Source organism: Anolis sagrei, chromosome 1 (genome assembly GCF_037176765.1).
Source record: "Anolis sagrei isolate rAnoSag1 chromosome 1, rAnoSag1.mat, whole genome shotgun sequence".
Lineage (NCBI taxonomy): Eukaryota > Metazoa > Chordata > Lepidosauria > Squamata > Dactyloidae > Anolis > Anolis sagrei.
The window spans coordinates 339121317-339146525 of record NC_090021.1 but is presented as its reverse complement, the minus strand read 5'-3'; the positions used below and the strand labels follow the sequence as shown (position 1 = coordinate 339146525).

Sequence of the window (25209 nt, the reverse complement as noted above, 5' to 3'; positions counted from 1 at the left end):
CTGTTCGTATTTGTTGTGAACCGCTGTGAGTTGCCTTCGGGCTGAGAACAGCGGTATAGAAGTAAGGTAAATAAATAAATAAATAAATAAAAGTTTCCAAGGAAGGAGCTTCCACCAGGCTCCGAGGCAGAGAGTTCCCCTGCTTAGAGTGAGGAAGTTCTTCCTAATGTTCAGGTTGAATCTCCTTTCCTGTAATTTGAACCCATGGCTCCATTGGAGCCTAGTTTCCAGGACAGCAGAAGGGAAGCCTGCTCCCTCCTCCTTATGGCATTAGAAATAACATTGACTAATAATTGAAGAGGATCCTGTTAGTTCTGTAAGGGTATTGTACTATTTTTGTCCCTTTTAACTTTTTTTGTGAAAAGAAATAAAAATTTCACAATGGAATATGTGGGAGTTAAAGTGACTGCATACATAGCTTGCCCAGACTCACAGTCATTTGCGCTATGTGAGCATTTTATATGTCTCCCATGTGTTGCAATATATTCAGGTTTTGTGTTTTATGGAATTATTGACAATAGGATACAGCAGGCATGGGCAAACTTGGGCCCTCCCTCCAGGTGTTTTGGACTCCAACTCCCACAATTCCTAACAGCCGGTAGGCTGTTAGGAATTGTGGGAGTTGGAGTCCAAAACACCTGGAGGGAGAGCCCAAGTTTGCCCCTGCGTGGGGTGAAGTAAAACAAATCCCACGGAGTTACTCATATTTTCCAATTTGCAGGAAAAGCAGTATGCGCACTGGATGGCAGCTTGCCGGCTGGCCTCCAAGGGCAAGACCATGGCCGACAGCTCCTACAACTTGGAAGTCCAGAACATCTTGTCCTTCCTGAAGATGCAGCACCTGAACCCCGACCCTCAGATCATCAGCGAGCAGGTCACAACGGACATCAACCCTGAGTGTTTGGTTTCCCCGAGGTACCTGAAGAAGTATAAGAACAAGCAGGTAATGAGCTGGGAGCCGAATTTTGGGTGGAAGGTCTTGAAAATAAGTATGGATGTGTAGTTTGGGAATGGATGGGGATGAGCGTCATATCAACAAGGCAGAAGTGTGCACTTTGGTTTGCGGATCATGCTAAAGGGATTTTTCATCTTATTGCAGTATCCATGGGTAATGAAATAAGTGTTGTGTATTCAAAGTCACAGTCTGTCATTCTTCCAGCACATTCATGAGCGGATCACTAAAGTTCTTCGGCAGGGAAGACAGAGTGACAGCACCTGCTGAAAAACTTTAGTTGGTAAACTTCCTCCATGATTGAATCGCCGCCATTTTCTGGCATTTCCTTATGGGAGCCTAAATATCTCTTTGAAAGCGGTACCTATTGATCTACTCACTATTGCTGTTTTCAGTCTGCTAGGTTGGCAGGAGCTGGACTGAAGGCCAGGAGCTCACCCTGACCCAGGTTTCGAACTGTCAACCTTCTGATTGGCCAGATTTACTGCAGCTGGCAGTGCTAAAGCCTGTGCTAAAGCCTGGCCCTGTGCAAAGTAATATTGAGGTTCAATGTATTGTCAACAGCTTTCATGGCCGGAATCGCTGGGCTGCTATGAGTTTTTCGGGCTGTCTGGCCATGTCCCAGCAGCATTCTCTCCTGATGTTTTGCCTGCATCTATGGCAGGCATCCTCAGAGGTTGTGAGATCTGGCTGGATGACCATGTTCCAGCAGCATTTTCTTCTGACGTTTCACCTACATCTATGGTAGGCATCCTCAGAAGTTGTGAGATCTGGCTGGATGACCATATTCCAGTAGCATTTTCTTCTATGACAGGCATCCTCAGAGGTTGTGAGATCTGGCTGGATGACCATGTTCCAGCAGCATTTTCTTCTGATGTTTCGTCTGCATCTATGGCAGGCATCCTTAGAGGTTGTGAGATCTGGCTGGATGACCATGTTCCAGTAGCATTCTCTCCTGACATTTTGCCTGCATCTGTGGCAGGCATGCTCAGAGGTTGTGAGATCTGGCTGGATGACCATGTTCTAGTAAAATTTTCTTCTGACTTTTCATCTGCATCTATGGCAGGCACCCTCAGAGGTTGTGAGATCTGGCTGGATGACCATGTTCCAGTAGCATTTTCTTCTGGTGTTTCACCTACAACTATGGCAGGCATCCTCAGAGATTGTGAGATCTGGCTACATGACCATGTTCCAGCAGCATTTTCTTCTGACGTTTCACCTACATCCATGGCAGGCATCCTCAGAGGTTGTGAGATCTGGCTGGATGACCATATTCCAGTAGCATTTTCTTCTGACTTTTCATCTGCATCTATGGCAGGCATCCCTTAGAGGTTGCGAGATCTGGCTGGACGACCATGTTCCAGTAGCATTCTCTGCTAACATTTTGCCTGTATCTATGGCAGGCATGCTCAGAGGTTGTGAGATCTGGCTGGATGACCATGTTCCAGTAGCATTTTCTTCTGATGTTTCACTTACATCTATGGCAGGCATCCTCAGGGGTTGTGAGATCTGGCTGGATGACCATGTTCCAGTAGCATTTTCCTCTGACATTTCGTCTGCATCTATGGCAGGCATCCTTAGAGGTTGTGAGATCTGGCTGGATGACCATGTTCTAGTAGCATTTTCTTCTGACGTTTCGCCTACATCCATGGCAGGCATCCTCAGAAGTTGTGAGGATCTCACAACTTCTGAGGATCCCTGCCATAGATGCAGGCGAAACATCAGAAGAGAATGCTTCTGGGACATGGACATACAGCCCGGAAAACTCACAGCAACCCAATATTGAGCTTTCTTCTGCCCTTTCGTTACAATGCCTCATTGTTACTTTGATCTTTCAGGCTCAGCCACCTGAACTTGTGGAGTCAACAGTCTTTCTTGTTTTGTTCAGGGTTTGTCTTTGTTAAAGTGACCAAACTTGGCAATTACCTGAAGGGAGCCGCAGGGGAGAGGGAGCGAGATTTCTGAACAATATGTTCAAAAGACGATATGTTCAACTCCTATTCCTTATAATTTCATTAGAACGAGACTGACTGTCGTGGACATTGGCAAGGAGCAGAAACAAGTCATATCTATTTATTACGTAGCTTTGGAGAAAATTGAGCAGCAGGATAAGCTGCGCCATGTGCCTGGCCTCCATTGCAAACTGACACTGTGGTTAATTATTAGGCAAAGGACATGTATTGCTTTGCGAAGGCTATCTGTTAACGAAGAAACTCCTCTTGAGGCTGATTTTCCAAAACAGTAAACACAAACCACAGTTTTAAAGCTTAGGAAGCCAATCCTTAATAGGAAAAAAACCTACACGTTCAGCAAAATTAATTAATTAATTAATACACTTTATTTATATTCTGCTCTTCTCCCGTAGAGCACTCAGAGTGGATTACAGCATTTATAATATATATAGGCAAACATTCAATGCCTTTACAATCATATACAGTGAGACACACAAACAAAGGCAGAGGCTTCTCCTTTCATTTCCAGCTTCTGGAGGCCATGCTTATCTCTGGCTCTGGGAAGGTGCTTTTCTCCATTTTCAAGCCAAAGAGTCTGCTTTCTCACCTCCTGGTTGTGTGGCCAGCAAGATTGCTTGAAGCGTCTCTTGCCTTTTCCCACCAAAACAGTACCTATATATCTACTCATATTCGCATGTTTTCAAACTGCTAGGTTGGCAGGAACTGGAGCTGTAAGATGGGAGCTCACACTGCCTTGTGGATTTGAACTGCCAACCTTCAGGTCAGCAGTTCAGCAGCACAAGGGTCTAACCATTGCACCACCACGGCTCCTAAACACACACACACAGTAAATATTTGGATATCAATAGCCCACACTCTCTCTCACACACACAGAATAAATATTCAGGCATCAATAGCCTACACACACACACACACACACGGGTAAATATTCAGACATAAGTAGCCTACACACACACACACACACGGTAAATATTCAGACATCAATAGCCTGCACACACACACACGGGTAAATATACAAACATCATTAGCCATGGCTATTCAGACATCAGTAGCCTACGCCCAACCACTCACACACACGGGTAAATATTCAGACATCAGTAGCCTACACCTACCCACTCACACACACACGGGTAAATATTTGACATCAATAGCCTACACACACACACACACACACACACACACACGGGTAAATATTCAGGCATTGGTAGCCTACACCCACACCCACACACACACGCGGGTAAATATTTAGGCATCAATAGCCACGGCTATTCAGACATCAGTAGCCTACACCCACCCACACACTCACACACACGTACACACAGGTAAATATTCAGACATCAATAGCCTGCACACATACACGGGTAAATATTCAAACATCAATAGCCACGGCTATTCAGACATCAGTAGCCTACACCCACCCACTCTCTCTCTCACACACACACACACACGGGTTGTAAAGAGGGAGCATTCCAATGCTACCGAATATCACCAATTTGTGATAGATTGCCACACCACTGACACCAATTTGTAAAAGTATCCCACTCTCTCCTGCCTGCACTGGATTTCTTTTACTGTGGTTAGCAACACTGGCCAATCTGCGAAGGTATTCCACCTAATACTGTTTAAATCTCCAAAGGTTTGCTAATTTATAAAAGGTGTAGATAATTATAGATGTAATTCAGGTAACTGCCACCAACGGGATGCCGATGAGAACTGGTTCCCAGACGCAGATATATGGAGATGACACTGTCTTCAAACAAAAGTTAATAAGTTTATTTTGAACAAAGCGTATGGTTGCAGGCTGTTGGTAAACTTGGAAATACTTTGAGAACTTTACATGTAACTTGGTTGCAATACAGTTCACACTTCTGGATGATACAACTTGTAATTGACTTTTACTGTGGTGAAGCACTTTCTTAAACAATGTTTCCTGAGGTGAATAGCCTTCCTGTTTGATCCTTCCGTGATCAAACCCCAGATCTCTAGTTCATTTCTAACTAGTGATCTAAACAAGCTTCTCTTAGTCCTCTCTAACTAATGAAACTAATTAGGTTTCCCCTTCAGCCTTCCTAAACTGAAGAAACCTCTGACTATTCACAAACACTGCTTCTCTACTTCCCACTCTCTCTCTCTCAACTGCTAACTCCGACTCCAAAACCCTAACTAACTGAACATAAACTGTCGTTTTTCAAACTCTCCCCTCTAAGCTCCTCCCACTTCTCTCTCTAGCCTACATCGTCTCCATGGCAACGCACACCTCTCAGTTAGGCCGCTCCAGCAAAGTGCAGCCAATCTAAACACAAATACAGTTAAAATCATACAATTTATAATCAACTTCTGTACACGGGTAAATATTCAGACATCAGTAGCCTACACCCACCCACACACTCACTCACACACACACACACACACACGGTAAATATTCAGGCATCAATAGCCACAGCTATTCAGACATCAGTAGCCTACACCCACTTTCTCTCTCTCTCTCTCTCTCTCTCTCACACACACACACACACACACACACACACACACACACGGTAAATATTCAGGCATCAATAACCTACACACACCCACACGTGCACACACAAAAATTCAGATATCAATAGCCAAGGCTCATCTCAGTTTGGCAGTTCATAAACTGAACAACAATCAGAGATAACAGTGCTCTTTCAGGGGCCTTCTGTAGCAGGTTTGGGCAAACTTCGACCCTCCGGGTGTTTTGGACTTCAACTCCCACAATTCCTAACAGCCAAGGGCTCTTTGCTTGATTACATACTGGATGCATTATTTTCACCATGATAATGAGCCAAGGTTGTAAAGACCTGTCAATTTTCCAGCCAAGAGGGTTTTCTTTCCTCCCTCCTCCATTATCTTCTGCAGCGTCATTCCGGCATTTTCTTACACAATGAATTTCACCTAAGATAACCCTAATGAGAGCACAGGGCATGTTTTGCAAAAGTAGGAAGTGAAATTTTTCAGTGAACGCAATCCATTCAGTCTGCGGTCTCACTATCGTCAGATAATCTTGTTCTTTAAAGGACGGAGTGCAACCTTGAATGCCCTTCTTAATAGTTTTTAGGTAGTGTGAAACCTAATGTCCAGTTTGAGTCAGGTAGAACTCCTAAATGTGATTCCTTCTGAACTTTCCGGATTACTCTGAAAAAGGACAAGTAGGAATCTCATTGCTAAACAGAGTTTAATGTGTCTATCTATATAAATAAAAATGTAATGTTCGTTTGTGGGATTAACATAACTCAAAAACAACTGGACGAATTGCTACCAAATTTGGCCACAAGACACCTAACAACCCAAGGAGGGACCATCACTCAAAAAATTGATTTTGTCATTTGGGAGTTGTAGTTGCTGGGATTTATAGTTCACCTACAATCAAAGAACATTCTGAGCTCCATCAATGATGGAACTGAGCTAAACGTGGCACACAGGACTCCCATGACCAACAGAAACACTAGAAGGGTTGGTGGGCATCTGGAGAGGCCCTGCTCACAATCCCACCTGCATCGCAAGCGCGTTTGGTGGGGACAAGGGACAGGGCCTTCTCTGTGGTGGCCCCCCGACTCTGGAACTCTCTTCCCAAGGACATCAGACAAGCCCCAATGTTGGCAATCTTTAGGAAGAGCCTGAAGACCTAGCTGTTCCAGTGCGCCTTTCCAGATTAGGAAACTCCTGGCATCATGTCCCAAATGCACCTTGTTAGAGACCAGGATTGTCTGCACATTGGCGGGCATTGACCTTGAGTTTGGGAATTGTAGTTCACTTACATCCAGAGAACACTGGGGACTCAAACTGTGATGGAATTGGACCAAACTTGGCAAAAATATTCCATATCCCTAAATATGAACACAGATGAAGTTTGGGGGAAATAGACCTTGACATTTGGGAGTTGTAGTTACTGGGATTTATAGTTCACCTACAATCAAAGAGCATTCTGAACCCCACCAACGATGGAATTGAACCAAACATGGCACACTGGACTCCCATGGTCAACAGAAAACATTAGAAGGGTTTGGTGGGCATTGACCTTGAGTTTTGGAGTTGTAGTTCACCTACATCCAGAGAGCACTGTGGACTCAAACAACGATGGATCTGGACCAAACTTGACACTAATATTCCATATGCCCAAATATGAACCCAGATGGAGTTTGGGGGAAATAGACCTTGACATTTGGGATTTATAATTACTGGGATTTATAGTTCACCTACAACCAAAGAGCATTCTGAATCCCACCAATGAGAGAATTGGGGCAAACTTCCCACACAGAATCCCCATGACCAACAGGAAATACTTAAGTCCATCCAGTCCAACTCCCTTCACCGGGGCAAGAAAACGTAAACAAAGCCCTCCTGACAAAGTGCCATCCAGCCATAGATATAGATATAGTATCATACATTTGAAAGGGACCCCTAAAGAAGGACAATAATATGTTCAATTTTTTCAGAGAAGGAACAACAAGAAGTACTGTTTATCCACAAGCACAAAGAAATTACATATATTAGAAACAAACACTTTCTCATTACTTTATTTTCGAGATCACCAGACTGGGCCACAGCAATGCATGGCAGGGGATGGCTAAGTACGTATATATATGTGTGCATTTTGAGTAGCAGACACCATAGATTTCATAGGGTTTCCATATACGTGATTTTAAAACCACCAGAATATATATATATTTATTATGAGTTTGTCCTGAGCCTTAACTCAAGGGAGTGATGCATTAAAAATACTAAAATACTCCCACAACTATATTTAAGCATTAGTTTGAGTAAGGAGCAGCCAAACATCCCGTGGCATCCTGCATTCTAACACAGTTGTTGTTCTAAGAACCTCTGGGGATTAGAGCCTGCTTTATCGACAAATATGTTCATTTAGTAATGATTTCCTTGAGGCAAAACCTCCAAACAGAAGGATTGCTAAATATACGGCGCTGGCCACAGGCTCCCAGAGTGCTCTGACCCAAGTGATTTAAAGTGGAATATGTGGAAAGTGGAGTTGTGGTCCAGAATATCGGGCAACACTGGATTACGAATGTGTGGCATTTTGGGCTGGCTACCCATAAGTGGGGGGCTGCACCTGAAGTTTATGAACCCTTTCCAATTATTACCACCATCATCATCATTATTATTGGGTAGCTGTGAGTTTTCAAGGCTGTATAGCCGTGTTCCAGTAGCATTCTCTCCTGACGTTTCGCCTGCCTCTCCGGCAGTCATCCTCGGAGGTTGTGAGGTCTGTTGGAAACTAGGCAAGAGGGGTTTATATATCTGGAATGTCCAGGATGGAAGAAAGAACTCTTGTCTGCTTGAGGCAGGTGTGAATGTTGTAAATGGTCACCTTGATTAGCACTGGCCTTGTAGCTTCAAAGCCTGGCTGCTTCCTGCCTGCGGGAGTCATTTGTTGGGAGGTGTTAGCTGGCCGTGATTGTTTCGTGTCAGGAATTCCCCTGTTTTGTGTGTGTGTGTTCCTCTTTATTTACCGTCCTTATTTTAGTGGGGTTTTTTTTTTAATAACCAGGTTTTGTTCATTTTCATGATTTTGTCTTTTCTGTTGAAATTGTCCACATGCTTGTGGATTTCAGTGGCTTCTCTGTGTAGTCTGACATTATGGTTGTGGGAGTGGTCCAGCATTTCTGTGTTCTCAAATCATATGCTGTGTCCAGGTTGGTTCATCATGGTTGACTTCTCAGGTTAAATTAGTCTGCAGTGCCTTTCATGCTCCTTGATTCGTGGCTGTGCAATGATTCACCTGGGGGGATCCTTCGTTGGGAGGTGTTAGCTGGCCCTGATTGTTTCATATCAGGAAATCACCTGTCTTCTGAGCAATGATTCATCTGGGGGGATCCTTCATTGGGAGGTGTTAGCTGGCCCTGATTGTTTCATATCAGGAAATCACCTGTCTTCTGAGCAATGATTCACCTGGGGGGATCCTTCATTGGGAGGTGTTAGCTGGCCCTGGTTGTTTCATATCAGGAAATCACCTGTCTTCTGAGCAATGATTCACCTGGGGGGATCCTTCATTGGGAGGTGTTAGCTGGCCCTGGTTGTTTCATATCAGGAAATCACCTGTCTTCTGAGCAATGATTCACCTGGGGGGATCCTTCATTGGGAGGTGTTAGCTGGCCCTGGTTGTTTCATATCAGGAAATCACCTGTCTTCTGAGCAATGATTCACCTGGGGGGATCCTTCATTGGGAGGTGTTAGCTGGCCCTGATTGTTTCATATCAGGAAATCACCTGTCTTCTGAGCAATGATTCACCTGGGGGGATCCTTCATTGGGAGGTGTTAGCTGGCCCTGATTGTTTCATATCAGGAAATCACCTGTCTTCTGAGCAATGATTCACCTGGGGGGATCCTTCATTGGGAGGTGTTAGCTGGCCCTGATTGTTTCATATCAGGAAATCACCTGTCTTCTGAGCAATGATTCACCTGGGGGGATCCTTCATTGGGAGGTGTTAGCTGGCCCTGGTTGTTTCATATCAGGAAATCACCTGTCTTCTGAGCAATGATTCACCTGGGGGGATCCTTCGTTGGGAGGTGTTAGCTGGCCCTGATTGTTTCATATCAGGAAATCACCTGTCTTCTGAGCTTTGTTCTTAATTTACTGTCCTGCTTTTTTTTTTCCCACACAGAACCCCCTTGACCAACAGAAAATACTGTGTTTTCTTATGGTCTTTGGCCACCCCTCTGACACTCCCTCGTGACCCCCCCCCCCAGGGGTCCCAATCCCCCAGTTTGAGAAATGCTGAAAGTCGTAGGATTTTATTGTTCCTTCTGCCGTCCCTTGTCTCAAGCACGCAGAACTTAGAATCAGAATGGGATTAGTGAGGACCAGTGTTTCGGTACAAACCTTAGAACTTTTGTACATTGGATGAGATAGTTAAAAATATTGATACTAATGACATAAGGCAGGTCTTACAGCTTGGACAGAGCGGCAGAAATTTGTGAAAATGATTGGCAGATCTTTGGAGTTATCTAGACAATTGCTGAAGGACTTTTCTGCTGTTCTTGAATTGCAGTTCCATTAGGTTCTTGTGGGGTTTTTTGGGCTATATGGCCATGTTCTAGAGGCATTTTCTCCTGACGTTTCACCTGCATCTATGGCAAGCATCCTCAGAGGTAGTTCCATTGTTTGAACTCTGAATACTTGAATGGGTTGGTGTCCATAGAAGTGGATCAGAAGAGGGGTTTTTTTACAGGCATGAGAGGTCTCTGTTGGTGCTTTTGGACCTCTGTGTTGGTGTATTGAACTCAGGTGAGGGCAAACTTTTGGCCCTCCAGGTGTTTTGGACTTCAACTCCCCACAATTCCTAACAGCCGGTAGGCTGTTAGGAATTGTGGGAGTTGAAGTCCAAAACACCTGGAGGGCCAAAAGTTTGCCCATGCCTGAGCTCAATACACCAAATGCATTCAAAACAGCATTAAAGACCAACCTCGTCCAGATTGTTTTTAAATGTCAATTTTTCAAATTACGAATCGATTGTTTTTCATGTGTATGCTATTTTTACAAATGTTATGCTCTCCTAACCAATTATGTATTTAGAATTGGTATTTATGTTTTTAATGATGTTGTTTGTCTATTTGTTGCTGTATGTTAATCTGTTGTTCCTCGCCTCGATCCAAAGGGAACAGGTGGCCAAGAAATTGAGACGGGGCAAAGACAGTGGAATTTCCCATTTGATAGCCTTTTTTAATTAACTCTTTGGGGAAAAAAAGAGCATCATGTCCAATGCAGTAGGCGTACTTTATTCTGTGCATGGGAACAAAATGGAATATTTTTGAAGCAGTGGCAATTAGGACATGCAAGAAGGTTTGGGACTAAACAGAAAGCATTGCAAATTACAGTTGTCCCTCCACATTAGCAGTTTTGATTTTTGCAGATTTAATTATTCATCTGTTTGATTGCAAATATTCCCTCCAGGTCCTCAAAGTGTGACTATTTGGTCAATCTCTGTTGTGCAAATGGTCAGAAATACAGCTTTCTAGTGTGACCATAGGAGCCCCCGGTAGCTCAGTGGGCTAAAGCACTGAGCTTGTTGATCGAAAGGTCGCAGGTTCGATTCCGGGGAGCGGCGTGAGCTTCCGCTGTCAGCCCTAGCTTCTGCCAACCTAGCAGTTCGAAAACATGCAAATGTGAGTAGATCAATAGGTACCGCTCCGGCGGGAAGGTAACGGTGCTCCATGCAGTCATGCCGGCCACATGACCTTGGAGGTGTCTACGGACAACGCCGGCTCTTCGGCTTAGAAATGGAGATGAGCACCACACCCCAGAGTCAGACATGACTGGACTTAATGTCAGGGGATAACCTTTACCTTTACCTAGTGTGATCATATTTATTGCATTGTCAAAAAGATTTCATGGCCGGAATCATTTGGGTGTTGTGTGATTTCCAGGCTGTGTTCTAGCAGCATTTTGTCCTGATATTTTTCCTGCCCAGAAATCACAAAACATCCGAATATATCTATTACCCGCCTCTCCTTATGGCTTAAGGAAGGGGTCCTCAAACTAAGGCCTAGAGGCCAGATATGGCCCTCCAAGGTCATTTACCCGGTCCTTGCTCAGGGTCAACCTAAGTCTGAAACGACTTGAAAGCACACAACAACAACAACAACAACAACAACAATCCTATCCCATCAGCCGAAAGCAGGCCCACACTTCCCACTGAAATACTAATAACTTTATATTTATTAGAATTGTTGTTCATTTTAATTATTATATTGTTTTTAAGTGGGTTTTTTGCACTACAAATAAGATATGTGTAGTGTACATAGGAATTCATTCATAGTTTTTATTTTTCAAATGATAATCCGGCCCTCCAATAGTTTGGGGGACTGTGACCTGGCCCTCTGTTTAAAAAGTTTGAGGATCCCTGGCTTGAGGGAAAAAGCAAAAGTGGAATCCTGTTTGAGAAGTTACTCCTGCCATTTAGGAATCCCACAAGTATTCTCCTTATACTCTTAGGTTGGGGCTTCTGCTTTGGCAGATCTGATTCTTGCCCAGGATCACTGAATGCCGAAGGGAGGAATGCAAGAAAGGGTTGCCTTCGTGGAATTTGCAGAATGCAGACAGGGAATAGTTGGGTGCAGCAAAAACATTTCTTGCTTCTGAGGTAGCAGCCCATCTGTAGGAGTCTGTAGGATCTGTCCACCGGCAGAGATAAACCCCATCACATGTTCACGCCTGGCATGGGCCAGGAAATCAGATTTGTTTCTTCACAATCAGAAGCCTGTGTCTTATGATCGAAACAGATATAGCAAGCTCCAGAGAGTGACTCTTAGCAAAGCATATCTGCCCTCGGCTGGTGGGATGTCCACTGGAAAGTTATTTTTTGGCATGGAAAGGCGATTTAGGATTGGACCTACCCTATAGAGGTAAAGATGGAAGGTTTCCCTTGACGTTACGTCTAGTTGAGTCCAACTCTAGAGGGTGGTACTCATCTCCATTTCTAAGCTGAAGAGCCAGCCTTGTCCGGAGACACCTCCAAGGTCATGTGGCCAGCGGGACTGCATAGAGCACTATTACCTTCCCGCCAAGGTGGTACCTATTGATCTACTCACATTTGCATGCTTTCAAACTGCTATGTTGGCAGAGGCTAGGGCTGTGGGAGCTCACCCTGCTCCCCGGATTCAAACGGCCAACTTTTTGGTCAGCAAGTTTAGCAGCTAAGCTGGTTTAACCCATTGCACCACTGGGTGTATTATGACTTATTTTCAGAGGATATCTTATTTTTTTCACATTTTGTACCTTTATGCATGTACAAAAATCTACATCTGTTAAAGACAGTTGTGCCATCTTCTTCTGAAACACTGTCATGACAATTATGTCAATAATTTATCTATTTATATTCAAAGTTCAGCTCAGCAGTTTAACCTGCTGTGCCACAGGGACTCCAACTGTATATACCTGTGTATGCATTAACCTCACTTATAAATTTCGGGGGGCAAAATTATGGATGTGGATCTGACCCATGGAAAGTCAAGGATTATTCCACAGAAAGGGAATGCACCAAAGCCATCTCAAAGGAGCAACCTCCCCCTCACTATAGTTTGCCATGACATCCATAGAATAGAATAGAATAATAGAATCAAAGAGTTGGAAGAGACCTCATGGGCCATCCAGTCCAACCCCATTCTGCCAAGAAGCAGGAATATTGCATTCAAATCACCCCTGACAGATGGGCATCCAGCCTCTGTTTAAAAGCCTCCAAAGAAGGAGCCTCCACCACACTCCGGGGCAGAGAGTTCCACTGCTGAACGGCTCTCACAGTAAGGAAGTTCTTCCTCATGTTCAGATGGAATCTCCTCTCTTGTAGTTTGAAGCCATTGTTCCACGTCCTGGTCTTCAGGGAAGCAGAAAACAAGCTTGCTCCCTCCTCCTCCCTGTGGCTTCCTCGCACATATTTATACATGGCTATCATATCTCCTCTCAGCCTTCTCTTCTTCAGGCTAAACATGCCCAGCTCCTTAAGCCGCTCCTCATAGGGCTTGTTCTCCAGACCCTTGATCATTTTAGTCACCCTCTTCTGGACACATTCCAGCTTGTCAATATCTCTCTTGAATTGTGGTGCCCAGAATTGGACAGTTTGCCATAACGTCCATAGAATAGACTAGAATAGAATAACTTCATTGTCATTGTATTACAAATTTAATTGTTCTCCCCAGCACACATCACAAAAACAACACGCTCATTGAAAAACAATAGCAAAATGAGCTGCAGGATGATGTCCCTCCTGCAAGTTTTTGCAGTTTGATAAACTTCTCACATGTCATTATGCTAGAAACAATTAGGAAATGACATTTATAAATCAGGAACGAAAATCGTGTAATTCACAGGGATCTGGAATCTTTATCATCACGTTGTGGTAGAAGCTTTTCATGATCCGGTATTGTGTTGGTTTGTGAAGGCAGAGAGAAGAGAGCAAGACTGTAATTTGAGGGAAAGGGACACATCACCAGAGCAAAGCTGGAAATGAGTTAAATAGATGTCTTTAATGTCCCGTAAGACTTCATCTCTGTGGTTCCTTTTTCTTATTTGGTTGCTATAGCAAGCGAAAACAGCCCCACCCTTGACTTGAAACAACTTAGTAATTGCGCTTCACTTACTCTGCACTATTTTTGCCTGAAAATTTAGGAAATTAATGACAGTTCAATTTGAGCTTTCAGCAAACTCTTTCTTCCTATTTTGCATTTTATAGTCATTTATTAGCAGACTGTTTCATCATTTCCCTATTTATTTATCGTGTCAGAAGCGAGTTGAGGCTACAATCTCTACATATAAATATGCTCTGTGCATAATGAGTACCTTAAAAACAAAAGAACCAATGAACGAAATCACTCAAAAAATTATGATTTTGTCATTTGGGAGTTGTAGTTGCTGGGATTTATAGTTCACCTACAATCAAAGAGCATTCTGAACCCCTACACCCAGAGATCACTGTGGACTCAAACAATGATAGATCTGGACCAAACTTGGTACGAATACTCAAGATGCCCAAATGTGAACACTGGTGGAGTTTGGGGAAACTAGAATCTTGACATTTGGGAGTTGTGGTTGCTGGGATTTATAGTTCACCTACAATCAAAGAGCATTCTGAACCCCTACATCCAGAGATCACTGTGGACTCAAACAATGATGGATCTGGACCAAATTTGGTACGAATACTCAAGATGCCCAAATGTGAACACTGGTGGAGTTTGGGGAAACTAGAATCTTGACATTTGGGAGTTGTGGTTGCTGGGATTTATAGTTCACCTACAATCAAAGAGCATTCTGAACCCCTACATCCAGAGATCACTGTGGACTCAAACAATGATGGATCTGGACCAAATTTGGTACGAATACACAAAATGCCCAAATGTGAACACTGGTGGAGTTTGGGGAAACTAGAATCTTGATATTTGGGAGTTGTGGTTGCTGGGATTTATAGTTCACCTACAATCAAAGAGCATTCTGAACCCCACCAAGGATGGAATTGAACCAATCTTGGCGTTATAACTCCCATGACCAACAGAAAATACTGAAAGGGTTTGGTGGGCATTGACCTTAAGTTTTGGAGTTGTAGTTCACCTGCATCCAGAGAGCACTGTGGACTCAATGTGGACGCACTGTGATGGAGCTGGACCAAACTTCGCATGGATACTCAATATGCCCAAATGTGAACACTGGTGGAGTTTGTGGAAAATAGAACTTGACATTTGAGAGTTGTGGTTGCTGGGATTTATAGTACACCTACCTTCAAAGAGCATTTTGAACCCCACCAATGATAGAATTGGGCCAAACTTCCCACACAGAACCCCCATGACCAACAGAAAAAACTGTGTTTTCTGATGGTCTTTGACGACCCCTCTGACACCCCCTCGCAACCCCCCCCCCCCCCCCCGGGATCCCGACCCCCAGGTTTCCTGACCAACAGAAAATACTGTATTGTCGAAGGCTTTCATGGCTGGAATCACTGGGTTGTTGTAGGTTTTTTGGGTTATATGGCCATGTTCTAGAAGCATTCTCACAACCTCTGAGGAAGCTTGCCATAGATGCAGGCAAAACGTCAGGAGAGAATGCTTCTAGAACATGTCCATATAGCCTGAAAAAACCTACAACAACCTGGAAAATACTGTGTTTCCTGAGGGACTTTGGCGACCCCTCTGACACCCCAAGTTGAGAACTGCTGTAGTAGGTGATGTGTGGTTTGCTCTTCTCCACACTCTCATGTTGTGGACTCCACTTTGTAGTAGTCCATTTCTTAAGGTTGGCTCTGCACCTCGTGGTGCCAGATCGCAACCTGTTCAGCACTTTTCAGATCGTCCACTCTTATGTGTGCTCAGGAGGGAGTTTCTCATACAGTCTCAGCCACGGATTGAGGTTCCGGGTTTTCACCTGCCACTTTTGGACTCTCACTTACTGAGATGTTCCTGCGAGTATCTCTGTAGATCTTAAGAAGATGTGTCTTGATTTAAGGTGTTGGCGTGCTGGCTGATATCCGAACAAAGGATGGGCCGGAGATGTCAGTGCTTTGGTCCTTTCACTATTGGCTGCTACTTGCAGCATCATTTCTCTACATTTTGGGAAGAGGAATAAAAAAGATCAACAAACAAATGGGCATAAAAATGCCAAACAAGGAGAAAAGGGGGTTTCTCCCTTCCCATAATAATAACTCAATTTAAGGGAAACTTGAGAAGTGTCTAGATTTTGCAGTCGGTTGAAAAGGAAAACTGAAAAACCACTTCTAATGGTGGTCAGTTGAAACATTCACCCCCTAGCCCCAGCAGACAAGAGTCCTTTGTCCCACCCTGGTCATTCCACTGATATATAAACCCTTTTTCCTAGTTCCAACAGACCTCACTTCCTCTGAGGATGCTTGCCATAGATGCAGGCAAAATGTCAGGAGAGAATGCCTCTAGAACATGGCTATATAGCCCGAAAAAACCTACAACAACCCAGTGATTCTGGCCATGAAAGCCTTCGACAATACACTTCTGATTATATTCTGCCATTCAGAACTTTTTTGGCTCACCTTTTGCTCCATCATTCATGATCTTTTTTTAATGTCGTGCTGGTTTTCTTGAAGGTTTTGGAGTTTCATTTGCTGATTTTTGTTCTGTTTCAAATGGTTTGAACTATTGTTCGTACTGATCATTTTCCCATTTTCCTTCTTTTGGTCTCATTTGCCATATTTCTCAATTGCTTTTTTGTCTGCTTCCTTTTCTTTCCTTTGCGTTTGTCCTCCTGCAGCTAGGCCATATCAGAGACCTGGTAAGTGAGAGACAGCAAACAAGCGCTTGAGAGTTTGCCTTGTTGCCAGTCAATGTTAAAATAAGGGCAAGAGATGCACGCCGCTGAATTGAGTTTGTCATGTTTTGAGGCCTGGATGCTTTTGTGTAATTTTCTTTAATGTCCCAAATTAACACTATGTAACAAAATTTGAAAAAAAAAATCTGCTCCTGCTTTTAAAGTGTTGTTTTCTGTTTAATTATGAGGTCTGTTTAATTATGATTTGAATGAAAAGTAATGCCTCCACCTTCAAAACTCTTCCACAAAAGATTACTCCAGGCACTGCCAGGCAATCAAATGCTAATCAAGGTGGTCAGTTGAAACATTCACAGCTAGCTCCAGCAGGCAAGAGTCCTTTGTCCCACCCTGGTCATTCCACAGATATATAAACATGTTTTCCTAGTTCCAACAGACCTCACTACCTCTGAGGATGCTTGCCATAGATGCAGGCGAAACGTCAGGAGAAATGCCTCTAGAACATGGCCATATAGCCCGAAAAAACCTACAACAACCCAGTGATTCTGGCCATGAAAGCCTTCGACAATACATGGTTTTCATGTCCTTTCTCAGCCTTCCCTTCTCCCAAGCTGGACAGACACAGCTCCCAAAGCCAAACAGAACTGGACCTTTGGCCCTTTTGGTGGTCCTTCTCTGGACACATTTCATCTTGTCCATCTCCTTCTGGAATTGCTTTGCCCAGAACTGGATGCAGGGTTATTATTCCTGGTAAAGAGATCCCACCAAAGCAGGATGGATTGAGACTATCACCCTTTCCAGGTACTGTTTATAAATTACACAAAGCAGCCAGAGCCAGTATCTTCGATGGGGCACAAGTTCTGGAATGTGGACACTGCCCTTTGCCGGCCTTGAAGGTTTGCAGCTTGAATGGGGGAACCGCATGACCACATCCACATCTTTTTGATCAAGGAGGGATTCATCTACAGCAGGGATGACCCAACTTCGGCCCTCCCTCCAGGTGTTTTGGACTTCAACTCCCACAATTCCTAACAGCCTACCGGCTGTTAGGAATTGTGGGAGTTGAAGTCCAAAACACCTGGAGGGAGGGCCAAAGTTGGCCCAGGCCTGCTATATAAGGATTTAGGTCGTCATGAATTAATCCTATTCCAGTGCTTCATAAATAAGAATATTGTTTTTTATTCTGTCTCTTTCTCTGCTCTATTTGTAGCATGAAAGTTTGATTTAATCTGCCGCAGCACATAAATAACTTGCTTGGCCTGGTTGAAGATTGAACACCTTTAACATACATCATTTGTGCGGACGTTGGCATTTTTTATTTGTTGTTTTGCAATTGGTTCCTTCAACTGTTTTCAATCCTTTTTGTGTCATTGGTTTTCAAAACTTTTATCTGCTGTGAGTGTTTGTGTTTTAACACTTGGAAGACACCTTGAGTCTAAAAGTAGAGGAAAAGCATGATGATGGTGATGATGATGACGACGACTAATACTACTATTACTACTACTATTCATATCTGATGTTGAACCTCCTCCATAATCAGTTCAAAGTTGTTAAAACACATTTTGTATTTGAAACCAGGGACTTCCCCAGAGATTGCCTACATATTTAGATTTTTTTTCCACATCTGAAAGGGCTAGAAGTGTGTTTGTTTTCAAAGTAGCTAAGAGATCCAGGAAATGAGATTCTTCTATTTTGGGAGGAATATGTTTATTAATATTTGTGCATTTTTCCCTTGAAAAATAGCTGATGTTGTTGTGCTCCACCCGTTTGGGGATTATTACACTTAGGAGCATTAAATCATCTCCAGTTCAGCAGTGCTTCTAATTTATTTATTTTTTAAATTTCGTGTCAGGAGTGACTTGAGAAACACTGCAAGTCGCTTCTGGTGTGGGAGAATTGGCCGTCTGCAAGGACATTGCCCAGAGGACGCCCGGATGTTTTTGATGTTTTACCATCCTTGTGGGAGGCTTCTCTCACATCCCCGCATGGGGAGCTGGAGCTGACAGAGGGAGCTCATCCGTGCTCTCCCCAGATTCGAACCTCCAACCTGTCAGTCTTCAGTCCTGCTGGCACAAGGGTTTAACCCATTGCATCACCAGGGGCTCCAGTGCTTCTAATAAGAGGAAGCGACTCCTTTCCTCTTCCATAACTTACTCATATTAATTTACTTTAATTCTTATTCCACCTTGATCTCTCATTATAGAGACTTTGAGTTGCTTTGAGTCTCCTTCAGGAAAGATAAAGCAGGGTATAAATAATAATATTTATTTATTTCTGCCCCTCCCATATCAGCCCGAAGGCGACTCAGAGCAGCATATGCAGTCGGCACAATTCGATGCCATAAAAATACATACATTGATAAACAAAAAGAACCATTATAGTGCATTTAAACATAAAGACAGTGCATAATAACAATTTTAAAAACAGAAAACTATGTCTTCTCGTTCAAGTCCTTATCCGTTCCATCGTCTTGGGACGTTCCTGGGTCATTTGTCTATTTATTCAAAGGTTCCAAATGCTTGCTCAAAGAGCCAAGTTTTTACTCTTTTCCGAAAGGTCAGGAGGGAGGGGGCTAATCTAATATCCCTAGGCAGGGAGTTCCACAGGTGAGGGGCCACCACAGAGAAGGCCCTGTCTCTCGTCCCCGCCAGACGTGCTTGCGAAGCAGGCGGGATCGAGAGCACGGCCTCCTCCAACGATCTCAGGTTCCTGGAGGGTTCGTAGGAAGAGATAATAATAATAATAATAATAATAATAATATAACAACAACAACAACTAGTAATAATAGTGAGCCAAGACAGGATCATAAATAAATACGTATCTAGATTTCAGGTGGGGCAAACAACCAAGACTTCAGTCCACAGTTTCACACAAAAGCAGTGGCCGAAATCAATATTGCCATTTAAAAGAAAACTCAGGCACTGTTTCAGATACAAGTGTAGTATTACAAAAAGTGCAGCTGCTGTTGTTTAACCTTTCTTATTTATCTCCTAGTGTAAATAACCAGCATTGCCTAGATTAGCCTTTTTCTGAGCTGTGGTTTTTGCCTCCTGGTAGTCATCATGCTGGGCCTTTTCTACAGGATGTCATTTTCTCCCTTTTAGGTAGCATTTGCAACTCTATGCTACCCTCTTGTGGTTGAACCCAAGTACTACATGTGTATCATTTTGGGGGGCTCTGGACCCAAAACTGGGTGGGTTTTGTAGTTGAAAGCACACAATTATTTTAAGTTGGGTAACAAAGTGTCTATGCACCAGAGTTGAGCCACATCCATTAAGCCACGGAAGAGCATTTGTGGGTCAAACAAACTAACGTATTTCAACTTTCTATATAGAGATTTCCCCCTCTTTGTTTTCTTTCCTACAGCATCCCAAACATATGGCACTTGCCTCATGTCTCGTTGTCTCTCTTCCCCAAAACCTCACAGATCACGGCCCGGATCTTGGAGGCCCATCAAAACGTGGCCCAGATGAGCCTCATTGAAGCCAAGATGAGATTCATACAAGCCTGGCAGTCCCTACCGGAGTTCGGCATCACCCACTTCATTGCAAGGTCCGTACCATTCATCCATGCATCCATTTGACAGTGGAACATGCTGCCACCTGGGAGTCTGGTGGAGTGTCCTCTGGAAGTTTTAAAGCAGAATCTGGATGGCCATCTGTCGGGAGGGATTGGGTGGTGTCTTCCTGCCTGGCTGAAGTGGGTTGGACTAGATGGCCCTCTTTGGGATCTCTTCCAAGTCTCATAATTCTGAAAATATGGAATATTTTAGGTTCCAAGGGGGCAAGAAGGAGGAGCTGATTGGGATCGCCTACAACCGGCTCATCCGGATGGATGCCAGCACCAGCGATGCCATCAAGACGTGGCGGTTCAGCAACATGAAGCAGTGGAACGTCAACTGGGAAATCAAAATGGTGAGTAGGTGTGTTCCCAAAGCATTCGGTGCCAGCTAAACACCCAGGATACTACATTGCGGCATTTCCTAACTGGTTGCAAGCTGTCCAGATGTGCTGGGATGCAGCAATTTGGGGCGTTAACATCTGGAACCCACCGAAGGGAAGAAGGATAAACCATTGACTCCCTCTTTCTTTCTGTTTCAAGTCCATGTTTGCAACCTTTCCACTTTCAAAACAATGGTAATATTCAAGTGCTTTCAAGCAGAATTCCTGGGTTTTCCTTCAGGCTGCTTTGGGTGAATCTCATCAGCATGTGCAATCTGGAACTTATTTGTTTGTTTAATTATTTATTTACAGTATTTCTATTCCACCCTTCCCAGATTAGGAAGACCTTTTTGGAGAGTGGCCTAGGCTGCTCGAGAGTGTGGTGGAGTCTCCTTCTCTGGAGGCTTTTCCGCATAAGCTGTTTATTGGGAGTGTTGTGATTGTGCCTTCCTGCATGGCAGGGGGTTGGACTGGATGGACCTTGGGGGTCTCTTCCAGATCTAGGATTCTATATCAGGAGTAGGCAGTACAGTATATCTAATGGATATACTTCTTCTCCCCCATCCACCATCTCATCCTGACCAAGACCAATCCTTTCAGGATCCAAACATTTCCCGTCTTTTCTTCACTTTCTGCGTCCAAAAGAGAAGAGGAATAATAATAATAATAATAATAATAATAATAATAATAATACTTTATTTATACCCCGCTCCATCTCCCCCAGGGGGACTCAGTGCGGCTGACATGAGGTCACGTCCATCAATACAATACAACAAAATAACACAAAAACATAGTAGAACCAAGCAAAATTCATAAAATGCAAAATCAAAATAATATACAAAGGGAAGAGCCCACTCCTTCCTGGCCCATCCACCCTGCTTCGGCTTGCTATTTATTTATTTATTTATTTTTATTTATTTATTTAACTTGTATAGCGCTACTCCCAATTTGGCTTGGAGCGGTTTACAGAAATAGATTAAAACAATACAATTAGCTTTAAAACAACCATAACAATAACAATAGGTAGCAAGGACAAACATAGCCCAGGTTGTTCACCCATCAAAAGCTTGCCGGAAAAGAAAAGTTTTACAGGCTTTCCGAAAAGCAAATAAGTCTCGAATGGTTCAAGTTTCCACTGGCAAGGCATTCCATAAATAAGGGGCCACGATTGAGAAGGCTCTATGCCTAATAGATGACAAATGATAGGTCCGGATGTTAGGGACTGCAAGCAAATTTTGGTCTTCAGACCAGAGTAATCTCTGGGGTTGGTAGGGGGATAAGCGGGCCCTCAGGTACGCCGGCCCCAGACCATATAAGGCCTTAAAGGTTAATACCAGCACCTTGAAAGTGATCCGGTACTCAATCGGTAGCCAGTGCAGCTGTTAGAGAATTGGGGTGATATGACACCTCGCCGGCACCCCGGTGAGAAGACGAGCCGTCACATTTTGCACCAGCTTCAGTTTCCGGATCACTGACAAAGGAAGGCCAATGTAGAGGGTGCTACAGTAGTCAAGCCTCGAGATGATCGTCGCCTGGATCACAGTAGCCATAGCAGTCCCCAAGTTAGAAAGTTTGTGGGCAATCCAGTCCAACCCTGTTCTGCCAAGAAGCAGGGCAATCGCATTCAAAGCACCCCCGACAGAGGGCCATCCAGCTTCTGCTTAAAAGTCTCCAAAGAAGCCTCCACCACACTCCAGGGCAGAGAGTTCCCCTGCTGAACAGCTCTCACAGGAAGTTCTTCCTCATGTTCAGGTGGAATCTCCTTTCTTTTCTGTAGTTTGAAGCCATTGCTTCATTGTGTCCTAGTCTCCAGGGAAGCAGAAAGGAAGCTTGCTCCCTCCTCCTGATGACTTCCTCTCACATATTATACATGGCCATCATCATGTCTCCTCTCAGCCTTCTCTTCTTCAGGCTAAATTTGCCCAGCTCTGTAAGCCACTCCTCATAGGATTTGTTTATGCCTGTTTTGGACTGTTGCAGAATTTTGTTTGGACGCGGGTAAAGAAAGCAGACTGACAGCACAAGTTGTCTTTTGGCCAAGAGCATTGGTGGTTCAGTGGTAGAATTCTCTCCTGCTACCTAGGAGGCCTGGGTGCACCTTTTGAAAGTATCCCAATCTTGCCTTTCAGGTGACGGTGGAGTTTGCCGACGAGGTCCGCGTGTCCTTCATCTGCACCGAAGTGGATTGCAAGGTGGTGCACGAGTTCATCGGCGGCTACATCTTCCTCTCGACGCGGGCCAAGGACCAGAACGAGAGCCTAGACGAGGAGATGTTTTACAAACTGACCAGCGGCTGGGTGTGAGCCGGAGAGACATTATTGTGCAGCGCTGACGTCAAACTCAAAATGGCCATATTAATATTTAACTTCAAAAGCTGTTATTTGAAATATGCTGCTTAATCAAGTTAAGCTTGAAGTGTATCATTTTATTTCCTCCTCCTTTCTTTTCAAAACAAACAAACAAATCGTGGAAACCTCTGCCTTAGCAGACGGGTCCGTATGTGCTTTCGAACACACTTTTGTGCTTGAACGAGATAATAATAATAATACTACGGACCGTTCGCTTGTGCCTCTTGAGCGAAGGAGCGGACGATCAGGTCGACCGTTTCTCGCCGTCGTAAGCTAACCAAAACTGACGAAATAACCCTTAAGCCATTTAGACTCTTAAAGAAACCCAGGGCCTAGTCTATATGAAGTCTATTTATCATGTTTAATGCATGTTTTGTGAGGGTTTTTTTTTAATCAGATAGATATATATATATTGCAAAGTGGACAGTCCCGTGTGTGCAATTAGCCCTTCGGTGTGCAATTAGGAAGGGCTTTTGCACGGACTGCTTCCTGTTGCGCAGCCATGGTGCTCAGTGGATGATGATGATGTCCCTTTGTTTTCCGCACTACATATCCCAGACCCTTTACGGGAGGAGGAGCCTGGCGCTTTGACTGAAGCAATCATGCGTGGCCTTAGAAAAATACTAAAATACTCCTTCGTTTCAAGGTTTTATGACTCTAAAGCAGGTAAGGGCCAACTTGGGCCCTGGAGGTGTGTTGGACTACAACTCCCATCATTCCTAACAGCCTCAGGCCCCTTCCTTTTCCCCCTCAGCCGCTTAAGCGGCTGAGGGGGAAAAGGAAAGGGCCTGAGGCTGTTAGGAATGATGGGAGTTGTAGTCCAACACACATCCAAGGCCCAAATTGTCCCCGTACCCGCTCTAAACTTTCCATTTGATAACCCTTTCTATATTGTGCGCGTCCGCCTCTCTCTTTCTCGATCCTTTCGTCTCCGATTTTATTTTTTAACACCGTATTGTATTACCGAAACACCTTTTAGTATTCACCAGCATAGCCACTTCTGTGTACCTAATAAGACGATTATGCAAAAACTTTTTTTCAATACGATATGAAGTTAAAGGTCTATGAAGTAAGTATAAGGAACTTTTTGTGCGCGCGTGTGTGTGTAACTAATGTAAAAAAAAACAAACACAAATTTTATAATAAAAATAAAGTGTACAGGTTTTTTTTTTCTTTTCTTTCACAAGCCAAAGTAGGAGCAGCGGTAGGATCGACCGACCGGCCCGACCGTTCTTGGCCTTAATTAATTCAGTCTTGTGGGGTTTTGTTTTTAATCTTAAGTTAAAATTCCTGATTATTATTATTAGGTCATAGCTGAACCCAGAAGCCCTTAATGAGGGAACTCAGTTGCCTGGATGGAGTTGGGATTTCCCACCCAAGAAAACCGCTCACCCAGTGGTTCTCAACCTGGGGTCCCCAGATGTTTTTGGCCTACAACTCCCAAAAATCCCAGCCAGTTTAGGATTTCTGGGAGTTGAAAGCCAAAAACATCTGAGAACCACTGCGCTCGCCCTATTATAACAGCCAGGGAGACCTCAACCCGCCCAAAGCCAAGGCAGAAAGCAGTATTGTGTTCCCTCGCCTGTGAGAGAATGACTTATGTACAAATGCATTGTATTGTATTTTAAAATAAAGGTCGGATCTTTTATTTAACATGCCCGGTTCTTCTTGTCCTGCTTCATAAAATATCCTATAAGGCAGTGGTTCTCAGCCTTCCTAATGCTGCGACCCCTTTATTAATGACTTCAGTGGTTCTCAACCTGGATCCCCAGATGTTTTTGGCCTTCAACTCCCAGAAATCCTAACAGCTGGTAAACTGGCTGAGATTTCTAGGAGTTGTAGGCCAGAAACATCTGGGGACCCCAGGTTGAGAACCACTGACTTAGATTTATTTTGTCGTGTCAGAGCAGCCAGTCCATTATATTATATTTCTAACAGAACAAAGCAAAAAAAACCCAGAAAAATACGAAATTTGTGAGTTTGGTAGTTGATTAAATGTCCTTTGACCAGTATCTGGCCACTTGGAGTGCCTCTGGTGTTGCCGCAAGAAGGTCCTCCATTGTGCATGTGGCAGGGCTCAGGTTGCATTGCAGCAGGTGGTCAGTGGTTTGCTCTTCTCCACACTCGCATGTTGAGGATTCCACTTTGTGGCCTCATTTCTGAAGGTTGGCTCTGCATCTCGTGGTTCAGGCCTTCCAAGTCACCCAGTCTTCTGTGTGCCCCGGGGGGAGTCTCTCATTTG

At 44.0% G+C, this 25209-nt stretch overlaps 1 protein-coding gene across 4 annotated transcripts in view; it reads left to right on the top strand.

The window, feature by feature from the left end:
* Positions 1 to 24620, top strand: part of FERMT2 (FERM domain containing kindlin 2) — a 166659-nt gene extending 142039 nt beyond the window's left edge. For 2 of the 4 annotated variants that reach the window (XM_067463119.1, XM_067463116.1), the window contains 5 exons: positions 722 to 943; positions 16664 to 16684; positions 20106 to 20230; positions 20451 to 20592; positions 22749 to 24620. In XM_067463119.1, the coding sequence (XP_067319220.1) occupies positions 722 to 943; positions 16664 to 16684; positions 20106 to 20230; positions 20451 to 20592; positions 22749 to 22922 (684 nt within the window). In that variant the 3' untranslated portion in view covers positions 22923 to 24620. The remainder of the gene's footprint in view (positions 1 to 721; positions 944 to 16663; positions 16685 to 20105; positions 20231 to 20450; positions 20593 to 22748) is intronic. The other 2 variants (XM_067463120.1, XM_067463118.1) reach the window with 1 other exon arrangement.
* The last annotated feature ends 589 nt before the right edge of the window (positions 24621 to 25209 follow it).